At 48.2% G+C, this 13,391-nt stretch overlaps 1 protein-coding gene across 2 annotated transcripts in view; it reads right to left on the bottom strand.

Annotated features, from left to right (window-relative positions):
- The window catches only part of LMCD1 (LIM and cysteine rich domains 1), a 58,437-nt gene that overhangs the window by 15,116 nt on the left and 29,930 nt on the right, over positions 1-13,391 (bottom strand). Inside the window, exons 2-4 of one of the 2 annotated variants that reach the window (XM_043587993.1) lie at positions 13,172-13,260; positions 7,115-7,370; positions 6-335 (exon numbers count right to left, since the gene is read on the bottom strand). In XM_043587993.1, coding sequence (XP_043443928.1) covers positions 6-335; positions 7,115-7,370; positions 13,172-13,260 — 675 coding nt within the window. The remainder of the gene's footprint in view (positions 1-5; positions 336-7,114; positions 7,371-13,171; positions 13,261-13,391) is intronic. The other variant, XM_043587994.1, reaches the window with a different exon arrangement.

Raw genomic sequence — 13,391 nt, 5'->3', positions numbered from 1 at the left:
CTTACGTATTCTTTGGATGGGTCACCGATGCTGCCATTGGTGGTCGGAGCGGTGGTCTCTGTGCCCTCTGGCTTTTCCTGCTGCTTCCCTTCCTCCTTGGGCAAGCCACCCTGCCCAGGGAGGGCCACCTCTCCCACGCCAAGGGCCTCGCTCTTGTATTGCTTGACGAACTCTTCCATTACTTTCAACTCATTCTCCAGAAGTCCGCGGCAGCGAGAGGGGTCCTGGTCGTAGATGGGGAGCTGCTGCATGAGCTGGCGTCGGCGGTAATAAGCGCCCTCGGTGCCTGTCACCGGCTGCTTCTCTTTGGGGATGAGCTCCATGTACTGTAGGCCCTAGTGGGGAGGAGATAAACCGACTGTGATTCTCAGGCACCCAAGCCAGATCTGGAATTGGTGAGCAGCCTCCAGCTTCTCCATCTGTTTTTGCAGAGCCCCAAGGCTTGTCAAGGCAGAAATGCTGTGAATTTGGCGACACCCGGAGAGGCCTAAGTAAGCTGTCACTCTCTACCCAAGTGGTCGCAGATTCACATTCTGAATGGGAGTGTTGTACTGGATGCGTTGGCTTTGCAACGCAGATTTGGTTTCCTTCAAAACTAAATATTTTTACTTCGCTTTACCTCATGGCAATGCTCCTTAAAAAGAAAAAGAGTCAATCTAGTTTAAAATTGCTTTGCTTGGAAAAGTATAATTAAATCATTATAGGCTTAAGGTATTTCATGGTTTGTTCATTTAAAAACAGGCAAAGGCACCTTCTAATAGAACAAATTGATAAGGTCTCGTGGTAATAACATTTCCACATCAGTATGACTGAAAACCATCTGAATGTTAATATGTCCATAGATAACTGTCCAATTTGGCTTTTTTTTTTTTTTTTGTAATGAACAGTAATCTTATACTTGGGTGGGTTGCAGGGATGGGGAGATTCAGAGGAGAAAAAGGTCAAGGCCACACAGCATGAGGAAGTGTGAAAAGCAAACTGTTTATCCTTTACAACTGGTCTCCATTTCTGTGCCTGACCCTGACTGTGACTCTGACACCCCCACCAGTTTGCCGGATTCCCACTGCCCAGGTGGCTGTTGCCATATTTACCCTCTTGGAACCTGCCTGTGTCCTGTCACATCCCGTGGTTGGAACTGGATTGTGGTAATCAACATGGAAAGTCATACTGTAATTCATAATGAACAATCCCGGCTTTTGCCTCACGTTAGGGAGGAGGGGCAAGGAACCTGATGGAGGGGCGTACTAGTCCAGAGCCTGGTTTGCTAACTTCCATAATAAATGAATTCCGGGTCAGAGCAGTTTTAGAGAAGGGAGAGGCAGGTGGCCTGGGTTTCTGTGGGACTCATGAAGTGAGAGGTGGCTGTAGATGGCCCTATGTGGCTCTGCCCTAGAGCTTGGAACACCTGTGGGCTCACAGAATACTGTGAATCCCCCTTCACCTGCACAGTCCCTAAGGACTTTTCCAGGTGCTTTTTCAGGCATAGGAGATGGACTGGGTGGTAGATAGAATCTTAGGGTGTCAGGGAATTTGGTTTCTAGCTCCCTCCCTGATGCTGTTCTCTGTGTAACACTGAAAAAGTACCCAGCCACCCAGGCCTCGGTTTCATCATTGCAAAGTTTGGGGTAGACTGCATGATCTTCAGGGTCCTGAGCACTGTGAGAAGTCTGTGGTGACCTCACTCGGTCCTCACCACAATTAGCAGAGAGAGAGGCAGTAGCACTGACCCGGGTCTACAGTGCAGGAAAGCGGCTCAAGGAAACCCGTGGTTTCCGGTTCGCCAAAAAGGCCAAGACTCTGAACCCCAACACACGGAAGAAGTGCCAGGGAGCCACACGGCTGACCACACGTCTGGGAAAGGCTCGGTCCTGACTCTGTCTGCGGGTGGTGTGGGGTGATGCTGTTTTTCCCTGGGTCAGTATGAAACCACAGGTGGCTTCCAGCACAAAAATGCCAGGCAGGTAGGTCTGAAGAACCTAGTCACAGACTTTGGGGTGCATGAGAATCGCCTGACCACCTTGTGAAAAAGCTTCCTGGGATCACCCTAGACTTTGATTTGGGAGTCTGGAGGAGCCCAGAAGTGAGCACTTTTGCAGGTCCTCCTGGGTCATCTGAAGCAGGACATCGGAGGACTCAGGGACAGTGGGTAGGGGGAAGGGGTGTGACCATCTGAGGACAGGGCAAGCAGCAGACCAGCAGCACACAGGCTGGGGCAGGGCACAGGGCCCTGGGGAGATGGGTTAGAGACAGGTGGGTGGGGGGGCAAATATCTATCCCAGGCCTTCTTATTTCGTGTCTGAGGCCTGCCCCGTCCTCGGGATCTGTGGAAGGGATGGGGAGGTGGTGACAAGACTATGGCTCACCGTGCCAGAAAGGGCACCCAGACCTGCCTAGCATCTCATTCGCTCCCACTGTGGAAGCAGTTCCAAGTGCATGGCTGATCGAGCTCATGGGAGCACAGCCTCTTCTTCTGTGAGGGCTGCTGACCTCCCAGGTTGAGTGGTTGAAGGAATGGCAGGAAGAGCTCACACTTACATGGTACTTATTATGTTCCAGCACCCTTCTAAATGCCTGACCCATGTTAGCCCGTTTACTTCTCACAGAACCCCCAGGAGGAAGGCACTAATATCACCCCTCGAAAAACCGAGGCACAGAGAAATAACCTCCAGAGGGTCACACAACTCGTCTGTGGTGGACACAGCTTTGTACTCAGCAGCTTGGGTCTCAACCCCTTCTACACTGCCTCTCTAGAAGGCGAATGATTTGCAAAGAGGAAAAAACCAAATTCCCTCAATCTCTAGGGGAGTTTCCTTCTGTCTTCATTTCAGGGTGAGGAGGCTGTGTGGGCACTGCCTAGTGAGATGATCCCCCAGCCCCTGGATATGCCCCTGATTCCGGCCTTCAAGAGCATGCATCCCTCCCTGCATAGCTTTACAAATAAACACTGTGGTAGGAGTCCCGGGGCAGCGGCCTTACTGGCCACCTGTCTGTTGATCCCTGTATTCAGTGTCCTTTCATGGCTCCGTCCTGGCTACAGGTGTTTGTGACCTGCAGGGCTAACGGATTCCTGGCCAGAACTCTGGAGACAGGGAGTGTTCCCTCCCAGGAACCTGTTGCAGGTCAAAGCCCCAGCTGAGTACCTGCTTTCTACCTTTGCAGGGTCAAGGCCACACCATGTGGCCGCCAATGTTTTGTTGTTGTTGTTGTTGTTCTTGTTGTTTTTTTGTGATGGCTGGCCTTGCTTGGCTGGCCTGAGAACCCTATTCACACACCTGTGGTAGACATTACTCATCAACCCCGGTGAGGGCATCAGAGTCCATCTCAACACAGCCCTTCAGACAATTGCTGTTGACTGGCATGGGCTTGGGAAGGGGACGATAGGGAGAGAGGGCTGGCTCAGAGTCAGCTGCCTGTGACACTCAGAGCTTGTAAGAGAATCTCTCAGAAATCCCTCCAGGAAGCTGATTAAGGTCATGTTCCCAAAACCTTTAGCAAGAGGCCTTTCCTCAGAGCAGTTGGAAAGGTTGGTTTAGGTTTCAAGTTTTTCACGAGGACCTTTCTGAGTCATTTGGTGCATTGCTGTCTGGCTGGGACATCTTGGGTGAAGAGGTTCCCAGAATCAGGCTTTATCAGGAGAAGAATCAAAAGGCAGAGAGAAAAGTGGAAAAGAAAGGTGCCTTATTCCCAGAGTTGGGCATAGTTGAACACACATGAACTCTGGAATTGGAAGACCCCATCCTGCCTGCTCTTTCGGCTTCTCTGGCGGTCAGGCAAGGACAGTACATGGGCTTTGTGTTACATGCTAATCTCCATCAACAGTGGCTACTTGAGTGCTGTGTTGAGAAGGATTCTGAGGCCCAAAGAGACTCAATGGAAGATCGTGCTCTAACTGACCAGCAATGTTTGCCATGGGTGTGGGAGTAGAGGATAAGGTAGGAGTGCCACACCTGCACGGGTTCCTCAAGAGCCTCTGTTTGCTCTCTTGTAAAATGGGGTTATTAAGCATGTAGGGAGTGGTGAGATGTTGATGACATATATCATATATATAAATATATCATAGTATTTTTTTATCATAATCATAAATATATCACAGGGATTCCTGAGAGAGTCTCTAACAGGCTCTGAGTGGCACAGATAGCTCTGACCCAACCCTCTCTCCCCATCATCATAAATACACACACACACACACACACACACACACACACACACACATACACGTGTGCACACACATGCAGAATGCTCAGTGGATGCTGGTTCCCTTCATCTTTTCATCCTTGCCTCTCCCAAATCCTGGCTAGCTTTCAAAGATTTTCCCAAGTCCCTCCCTATTCTTAGAAGCCTTCCCTTAAAAGTGCTAACCCAAAATACATGCTGTTTTCTGCCTCTCCTCCTACCTGTCTGGTTCTCCTGGCCTGGCTTGATAGGTGGGAGCCTAAGCTTTGGAGTCAGGGAGGCCTGAATCCAAGACCTGGCTCTGTCATTTAAGCCAGCTATGGGACATCAGGCTAGTGGTGTCACTTCTCTGAGCCTCTGTTTCCTCCTCTGTGAATAAGGGTAGTAACAGTATATCCCTAACAGTGTTGGAAAATTAGACGAGACCACGTATGCATAGCTCTTAGCATATGCTAAGCTTAGCACACGTAAGTACTCAGTAAATATTAGCTGTTAGGTTTATTGTTACTAATCTTTAAAGGCTTAAGAATTTCTCCATTTTTCATGCTGGTTGGGAAGGATGACAGCAAGATTCAGTTCCATTTCCAAAATATAATCAGTCCTGATCACTTGGTAATTAAAAAAAAAAAAAGTGGGGAGGGTGAATGGGAAGGGAGAGCTGTCCAATCTCAGGCGACTTGCTCAGGCAGGCCAGATGCAGAGCAGACAGAGGGGCCTTTATACCATGTGGTTTTATGAGCGAGCATTAATCACAGCCTCACGATGCCTTCCTCTGATTAGTCTGGAGCCGAAGCATTTGGGGTTTTCACCAGCCAGTTCCTGACGCCCACAGCCAGCTCTTTTACGAGCTGCTTGCTTTAGTTTCCACTGACATCTTGGAGACCTGCTTGATGGCTTAGCCAGACCTGGGTGCTGGAGGCAGATCCACATTTGGAGCCACCCAGCACTGCTATAGTTGGATGCCACTCTCTGTGGCCCGGATCTGCCCCTGCCCAGCCCCTCCAACTGGTCAAGGCCGATTAACCATTCTAGGTTTCCTTACATGCAAAATAATTCCTACCTCACAGGGTGGCTGAGCTCACAAATGCTGACGCATTCTTTTAAAATATGTTTTCAAGAACTATAGCTTTTTTTAAAAAAAGCATCTTTGCCTCTCTCCACTTGATTGAAAAGGGATTTCCTCCTCCTTTCCTCCACTTAAGCTACAGCTTAGAAGGGTGCTGCTCAGGTGCTCTATGGTGAAGGATCAGGTTTTTTTGTTTGATTTTTTTTTTCACCAATTGCAGAAGGATTCTTGGGCTCACTGCATGCGATGAGAATGTAGCTCATGCCACATGAGATTTCCACGTGAGTCTGACCACAGTGGAATTCTGTTCAGTGAGAGGAGTTGTCTGATCACATGCTTGGATGTCAATTGCTACTATATTTCCCCAACATTTATTTTCAATTTCTGTACTTCTCGTTGTGGACCAGTCACAGGATTTTGTGGTACACTGTTAGTCCACAGACCACGTGTGGAATGCCACTGGCCCGGAGGGTGATGTAGCACAAATAGGATGTGCCAGATAGGATGGTGCACAGGACAGGTGTGGTGTCTGCCCTCATGGACCTCGCTTCACTCCAATGAGAGAGATAACCAAACAAAGACATACATAAGACAATTGCAGCTTGCAATAAATCTTCTATAGAATCAATGGCTAACTGAGGGAGAGAGAAAAAAATATAGCTGGAGGATAGGTGGACTGGGGAGTTAGGGAAGGCCCGTCTGAGACCTGACTATCAGAAAGACCCAGCCATGCAAAGAGCAGGGAAAGGCATTTCAAGGGGAGGGAATAGCAAGTGTAAAGTCCACGAGGAGGGCAAAAGCCTGGAGTGTTCCAGAGCAGGAAAGAAGAAGGTCAGAGCACTATAAAGTAAAGGGTGAGGGGTCATAGCCAGAGCTGCGGGTACAGCCTGTGGGGGTATGACCATGCAGGACTCTGAAGGCTCTCCTTTTCTCCCAGAAGAGATTTAATTACATGCCAGGCTTCCATCTCTAAAATTGTAGGAACTTTTTCAATCTCATGAACTTGTGGAAATCATCTAGGCCCTCACTATTCCAAGCGTGGTCTGGGGGCCAGCATCCCCTGGGAGCGTGTCAGGAGTGCAGAGTCTCAGGACCAGCCCCAAGCTTCCTAGATATATTTCTTCAAGTTGTCTAGATGATGTATGTGCTTGTTGAAATTGGAGGGGCACTGGTCATTTCTGTGGGGTCTTGATGATGGCTGCAGGTATCATTATCTGAAGAGTTAAATGCCCATGTCTGGTGATTCTGATCCTGTAATCTGGAGCTTCTGATCTGGGGTGAGGCCTGTGCATGGGAACTTGATACGGGTCTTTGTAGTGGGCAGCCAGGGTGTGACCTTGTGCAAGTTACTTGCTCTCTCTGGATGTTGTCCTTCTCTGGGTGCCTCACCCCCAGGGTTGTGTAAAGCTAGTCTGGTTCTCCCTTCCAAGGCTAAGAGCCTTCAGCTGTTGGCAAGAAGACAGGACTGTTTTTGTGCTCCCCCACAGACCTGCAAAGGATACATCCCAGGCCACTCTGAGGGAAAAGGAACAACTCACACATGAAGACAAGCACTGTGGGAATCCTGAATGATAAGTCAGCCTTTGTTCAGAAGTGGGGAGCCCAAAGGGAATCATGAACGACCCTGTACTGGAATTGGAAGGGCCCTCAGAATTCATAGAAACACTTCTATCAATTTCATGGAAGAGGAAAACCGAGGCCCAGACAGTTTTCACTTCAAGATCACATAAGTGATGCAGGAGCAGGTTTGGAACCTTAGTTATTCCTGTCATTTCTGTAATATTGCCCTCGTCGTACCTTGTCTTTGAAATTCAGGCATGACTAACATTTACAAGGACAGGACAACAACCATTTGGTTGGAGGAAGCTGTCTTACCAGTTTCTGGGTGACTCCAGGGGGGGCCCACTCATAGGTGATGGTGTCAAAGGTGGGATCTTTCCCAGTGGCAATGGGATTGGTCATGATCATCCGATTCCTCTTGTAAATCCGGATGCCGTCCCCGCCTTTCACTCGGGCTGTGAGGGTGGAATACTTGGAGTCCATCAGCAAGCGGCCAATTTTCCGATCGTCTTCCAGCTCAGAGCTCAGGCAGTGGTCCTCATGGCTGCATTTGCATGACTTGCATATTTTCCTGGTGGGGGGGGGGCGGTAATCGGGAAAAGTGAGATCAACCTCCAGAGAAGAGGAGCAGTCTCCTGATGGTAGCATCTGCCTTTTTGAAAGCAAGTTCAAGGCTCAACTTTAGTAACTTGGAACGGCTGGCAGCAGATGAATGGTAATGTGAGACCAAAAGGACTTTGGGATTGGGAACTGCTTTTGGGAGACTACCTATCAATCCGTCTGTCTGTCTGTGGGGAATGTGGGATATGACTTCAGCTGGTCAGAAGAACAGCACATTTTTACTCATGGTGGCAGCAAGGGCTGGTTCATTCATTAAAGATGCTCAAAAGCAGGAGTCTTTTTGACCTGTAGGTTGAACCTGGCCCACAACCTGATTTTATAAATAAAGTTTTATTGGAACACAGCCATGCTCATTCATTTATATATTGTCTGTGGATGCATTTGGGCTACAGCGGCAGACTTGAGTAATTGCAGCAGAGACCATTTGGCCCACAGAGCCTAAATTATCCATTCTCTGGTCCTTTATAAAAAATGTTTGCTGACCCCTGCTCTAAGGAATTATTGAAATTGTCTCCCAAGATTCATGAGCGTTGGAGCTTCAGCAACTGTGAACTCTTTAGCACTCATACTGAAGTTAGAATACAGCTGGAAAATTTCTTTAAGCAACTTGTGGCTGGGACCCAGGGGAAAGAGAATGAGCTAAGAAAACCCCTTGGGCTGGAGAGATTGATATTCACTGGCAAGACTATGTTGTGAGGCTGCGAGAAGGAAAAGCATCCTAGGGAAGCTTCACATTCACTTGAAAGCCTGACACTTCTCTCTGATAATGAAAAACAAAAGCATCTGGCTGCCTTGTGCCATGCTGTTAAGGTTGTGAAATCCAGAGTGTTCGCGGTGTAGAGGAAAACCTCTTCCCTCCCTTTCTGGCTTGTCACCTGAGGTGTGCTGTGACTCCTGAGGCGTGCTGTATCTCACTTGCTCCCATGCATGAGACTTAAGAGCTTGTTAAGTAAAGCAAGCAACGTCGGAAACTGCAGCAGGGATGGATGGGGCAGGCCCAAGCAAAAGAGGTGTCACTGCAGTAGCGTGGGCGCCTCACAGCTAGGCATGCCTGAAGGAACCCTCCTTTTTTTCTCTTCTAAACTCAGGAGATTGATATGTTCACCCATGTATCACAAATATTGCCTGGGATGCCCGCAGGAGCACACCTTGATAGTCTACCTCAGTGGTTCCAAACTAAGGTCAATTCTGATGCCCAGGAGGCATTTGGCAATGTCTGAAGACACCTTTGATTATGGCAATGGAGTGCTACTGGATTCTAGAGGGTAGAGGCCAGGGATGCTGCTAAACATCCCATAAAATACAGGATGGCCCCCTCCACCACAAAGAATTATCCTGCCCCAAACATCAGTGGTGCTGAGGTTGAGAAACCTTGTCTAATATAAAGTGAGGAGGACCCAGCGCACCCTTCCAGGAGCCTATAGTTGGAGTGGGAGAGGGAAAGCAAATCAGATGGAAAATGTAACATAGAGTAAGGTTGGGCCATATGAGAGTCACATATCCTCTGGGGTGGTTCCGCTGGTCTGGACCAGTTCCCCCAGCATGTAAGTATGTGGCACACGGAAAAAGGCTCAGTGTGGGGAAACAGTGGGTTACAGATGGTGAAACGAGTTTCTTCAGTGCAAGGCTGATTCTTGTTTTTAACGCACTGATGTACAGCATGACTTTAAGTCAGGGAAAATGCAGCGTTTCCAGTGTTATTCAAGGAGAAGCTTGCAGCCCCAGTCCACGTTCCGTGGGCTATAATTTGAGAAATGGTAAAATTGTTGATCTCAAGAATAATTCCAGCACTACAAAAGAGAATATGACCCTAAAGATGACGTGGGGCAAAACCAAGAAGTCTTTTCTTTTTTTCTCTGTTGCTCGTGTTTTCAGAATTGGGGCATCTTACTCATGATAAATATTCTCTTGCCTCTCCCTTTCATGAGATAGACATGGAGGAGACTGCTTCCCTAAGGTAGGGAATAAACCACTAGTTTACACGTAGGGAGTGACAGCAGCAGAGGAGGAAATGGAAGGAGGAAGTGGAAAGAAGTGAGGGAAAGCCCAGTGTCCAAGTGGACCCTTGGACCCCCAATGCCTTCCATGTGTGGAGCTGGGTGGGGAGGCTGAATTTGCTTATTTGGTTAATGTAGATTCTCAGGATGCTATTAGAGATGTGTGGAATGCAAAACACCTTGAAATGGAAAATGTTGACGGATATGAGATATTCTTTGACATTATGTCAGTATTATGTCTCCTTTTATTCATGCCGTCATGTTGCCAGGTATGGTTGCTGGGACACCATAAATGAAGAAGGCACCCCTCTGGCCCCACTCTACTCTTTCCAGGCACCCAGACTGAAGAGGGCACGGACACACCCAGGAAGATCCCCAAAAGTGTTAAAATGGCCATTTCTGTAATCTCTCCTGGGCTACCTGGAATGGTGGAAGAGGCAAAGCCTTGGAATGTAATGCCAGCCTCAACACTAGCCCAACACCAGCCCGTGGTCAAATTTCCTATCTGACAATGAGAGAGTTGGTCTACATTAGGGGTTGGCAAACTACATTCCATTGGCCGAATCTGACCCATCACCCATTTTTGCACAGCCTGTGAAGAAGAGTTTTTACATTGTTAGATGGCTGAAAAAATTCAAAAGAAATTACTATCTTGTGATACAAGAAAATGATAGGAAATTTGAATGTCAGTGTCCTGAAATAGAGATCTACAGAACATAATCACATTCATTCATTTACACGCTTAATGGATGCTTTCATGCTGCAAGGGCCAAGATGATTGGTTATGCCAGAGACCCTATGGTTTGACAAACCTAAAATGTTTACTAATGGGCTATTTACAGCAAGTTAGCTGACCCCTGGTCTATTTGATGAGTTTTCACACTTTGCTATGCATCCAAATCACCTGGGCAGCTTGGTAAACTTGGAGATGCCCTCCCTGGCCCCAGCTAGTCAGATGCACTGGTCAGGAGCAGGATCTGGTCATGGGTACTTGTAATCCTGTTCAGAGGTAATTCGGATGCACATCAAAGTGCCAGAGTCACTAGTCGGTCCCTTTCGGGAATTTAAGCGGCTCTGGTTGACTTTCTCTAGATAGTCTGTCAAAAAGCAAAGGAAGCCCAAATCTCAGGGCACAGTTATCTGTGAAGATCCACTGCCCTGGGCAGAAGAGGCAGAGGGAACAATATAATTCCTGCAGCTGGTATGGAGACAAGACCTCATCAGAAGGCACGTCACAGTGAGGAGACCAGGAGAATCCATTGGAGAGTGACCCCTGAAGCATGTAAAACTTTGTAATTTGAAGCACCTGTGTGGTCTGTCTCCATTTTTCATACTGTGTCCCTGCTTCCCTCAAATTGCGGTTTTTCTCTACTCACTGGAGTCAGTAGACATTAAAAAAAAATAAAGTTATTACAATAAAGATAATATAAAAATATCTCTGTATGCAAGGAAGAGACTTTCTGTTGGGCTCTCTCTGAAAAGCCTGAAGTCCTGGAGGCATGTTTGCCACTGCCCTGAAGGGCAGTTCAGCATCCTGAGGTTGTCTCGGAATGCCAGCAAGTCCAGCATGTCCATCTGGGAAGTGGGAGGCTGCAGGCTGCTGGGGGGAGCCTCCCCTTCCATTTTCATGATATGCTGGTTCTGAAAGTCTGCTCTTGCCTTCACTCCATACTGTCCTCTTCAAATAACTCTACCATCTGTGCCTCTAATACCATTCTAATTCCATTAACCATGTCAATCACAAGTTTGATTACAGACAACTTGCCTGAAACTATGGATTGTAAAGCCAGAAGGGGAACCAAGAGCACATTGGCTCCAATGCTCCTATTTATCAGATGGAAAAGGTGAGGCTTACAGAAGGGAAGTGTTTGTTCAAGGTGAGTGAGCACATGAATTATTGTTTGAGGAAATTGCTCACTAAACCAGGCTGGCTGCCACTTGGGTCATTTAAATAAATTTCTAACTACTGACAGTGTGAAAATTGGAGCATAAAAATGGTTTTATGTAGCTTCCCTGCTAAGGTTCTGGGACCTCACTGCTCCAGTGTGGCTTGAATTTAAGTCCCCATTAAAGTGATTCAAACCAAATACAATGCTTGCTATGGGGGACCCGAGGCTGCAGTCTGCATTTGTCAAGGATAAATTCACCGGACGTTCACGTCCTTTGTAGAATGGTGGGGGAATGTAGGGATTACAACAATGCTGAGACTCCTTGCTTACAGTCCTGAAGAACAGGGCCCAGAAGTGTCCTCCTGCCATAAACAGCTAGAAAACCAGACAGAATATGTTAAATGACCCTGTTCAGATGTCAGACAAGAGGCAGCAAGGGGCTGAACATTGAGAGGGGGAAACATTATTGACTGAGTCAGGGGGTGCATTCAGGGAACATTATCCCTCCCCGCTGCCCTAAGGATTCTGAAAGGAGGCATCCCAGCTGTCCTTGGAGAGCTGATGAGGAGTCAGCATTGTTCCGTGACACCCTGATGGCAGGTTCAGCATCAAGGGGGTGGAATGATAGGGAAGCTGACTCCTCAAGGCCAGAAAGAGCTCTAGTGGCCAAACTAGATGCGTGGGGCATTCCCCCAACAGGAAGTGTGCTAGCTGTAGGAGGTATCTGTGCGGGGGATACAGTGGGGTTTGGATGACTTTGAAAGTCGCTTGCATCCAGAAGACCACATGAGCTCCTGTGAGGTCAAGGACTGTCAGGGAATGGAGTCAAGGAACAGTCCTGTGCTTCAAAAGCTCACGACCCACAGTACTACTGTAGAATGTCTAAGAGCATGGAGTGGGGTTTCACAAAGACCCAACTTTGAATCCTGGCATTTAGTAGCCATCCCCTCCCCACCCCTGTTAGCCAGCCTCAGTTTCCTGATATGAAAAAAGGAGACACTGAGATACTAATACCAACTGCTCAGGATTGCTTCAATATTCCAATGTACAAGATTTAGCAATGAATGTTTTTCTAATTGCCATCCCACCATGGAAATCAACAACTCTGAGACAAATACCTCCCAAATTTCACTCCTGCTCTGAGTGCCCCAGGAACCCCTCTGGCAGGGGCATCAAAAGCTCTACTTCGCTATCGTGCCCTACAGAGGTTAGCCTCTCTCTTCCAGGGCTGCCAGGACAGTCACACAGGCTGTGTGCCCTGCACAACTCCACACAGATGCTGATGGGAATAGCGCCTGGGGGCTGTGCAGTGTGAGGTCTCCACCTCTGCTTTTCAGATTCCTCAATAAAAAGAGAGAAAGAAACACTCTACAGTTCCAAGTCCAGCTGGATCTCATGGCCCTCCCTCATGGATATGAATGTAGCGCCTGGTTTTTAAATACTGTGGACACAGTGACTTTTATTTCTGGCCCAGGGGTACTCTGAGATCCAAATGGGGTGACGGCACCGTATGGGGAGATCCGCCACATGCACCAAGCCCAAGGATAGAGCAGTCCAGAGAGGACGAGGCACCAACTAACATCTGCCCACATCTGCCCAGTGCAGTCCTTCGTGGGGCCAGCTTGGTGGTCTCCACCTCAAAATGGTGCATGAAGCACTAAGCTCCTTCCTCATCTTGGCTCCTAAGGGCTTTTCTGTCATTTCTGAATGAGGCCAAGCAGGAGTGCGTTCACTCTGGAGCCAGTCCTCCCTGAAATACATGCATCCTAAGTAAGCAGTCCCAGCAGAGAAGAATGGCTGGGGTTCCCAGAAAGGGCAGCCAAGAAGTGCAGGCAGGCAGAGCTTCTCCTGACAAAGTTTGTTACCTCCATGGATGTGGCTCGAAGCCCGAACACGTCCCCTTGCATCTCAAACAAGGCACACCTCTTGCTGACTGCTGCTGGCCCAGGGACATCTGGAAAAGGAGACAGAAAAGAGGGTGTTTCACTTCCACAAGTCTTGGATCGGGGATGCTTGACCTCTAAAAGACTTGGCATGCCAGCAAAGGGATTGTGTGGGGTTCAAAGGGCTCAAGATGAATAAGCC

This window comes from Prionailurus bengalensis, chromosome A2 (assembly GCF_016509475.1).
Source record: "Prionailurus bengalensis isolate Pbe53 chromosome A2, Fcat_Pben_1.1_paternal_pri, whole genome shotgun sequence".
NCBI classification, from domain to species: domain Eukaryota; kingdom Metazoa; phylum Chordata; class Mammalia; order Carnivora; family Felidae; genus Prionailurus; species Prionailurus bengalensis.
Note: the sequence above shows the minus strand (reverse complement) of the source record. Positions and strands in the feature narration are given on the sequence as shown.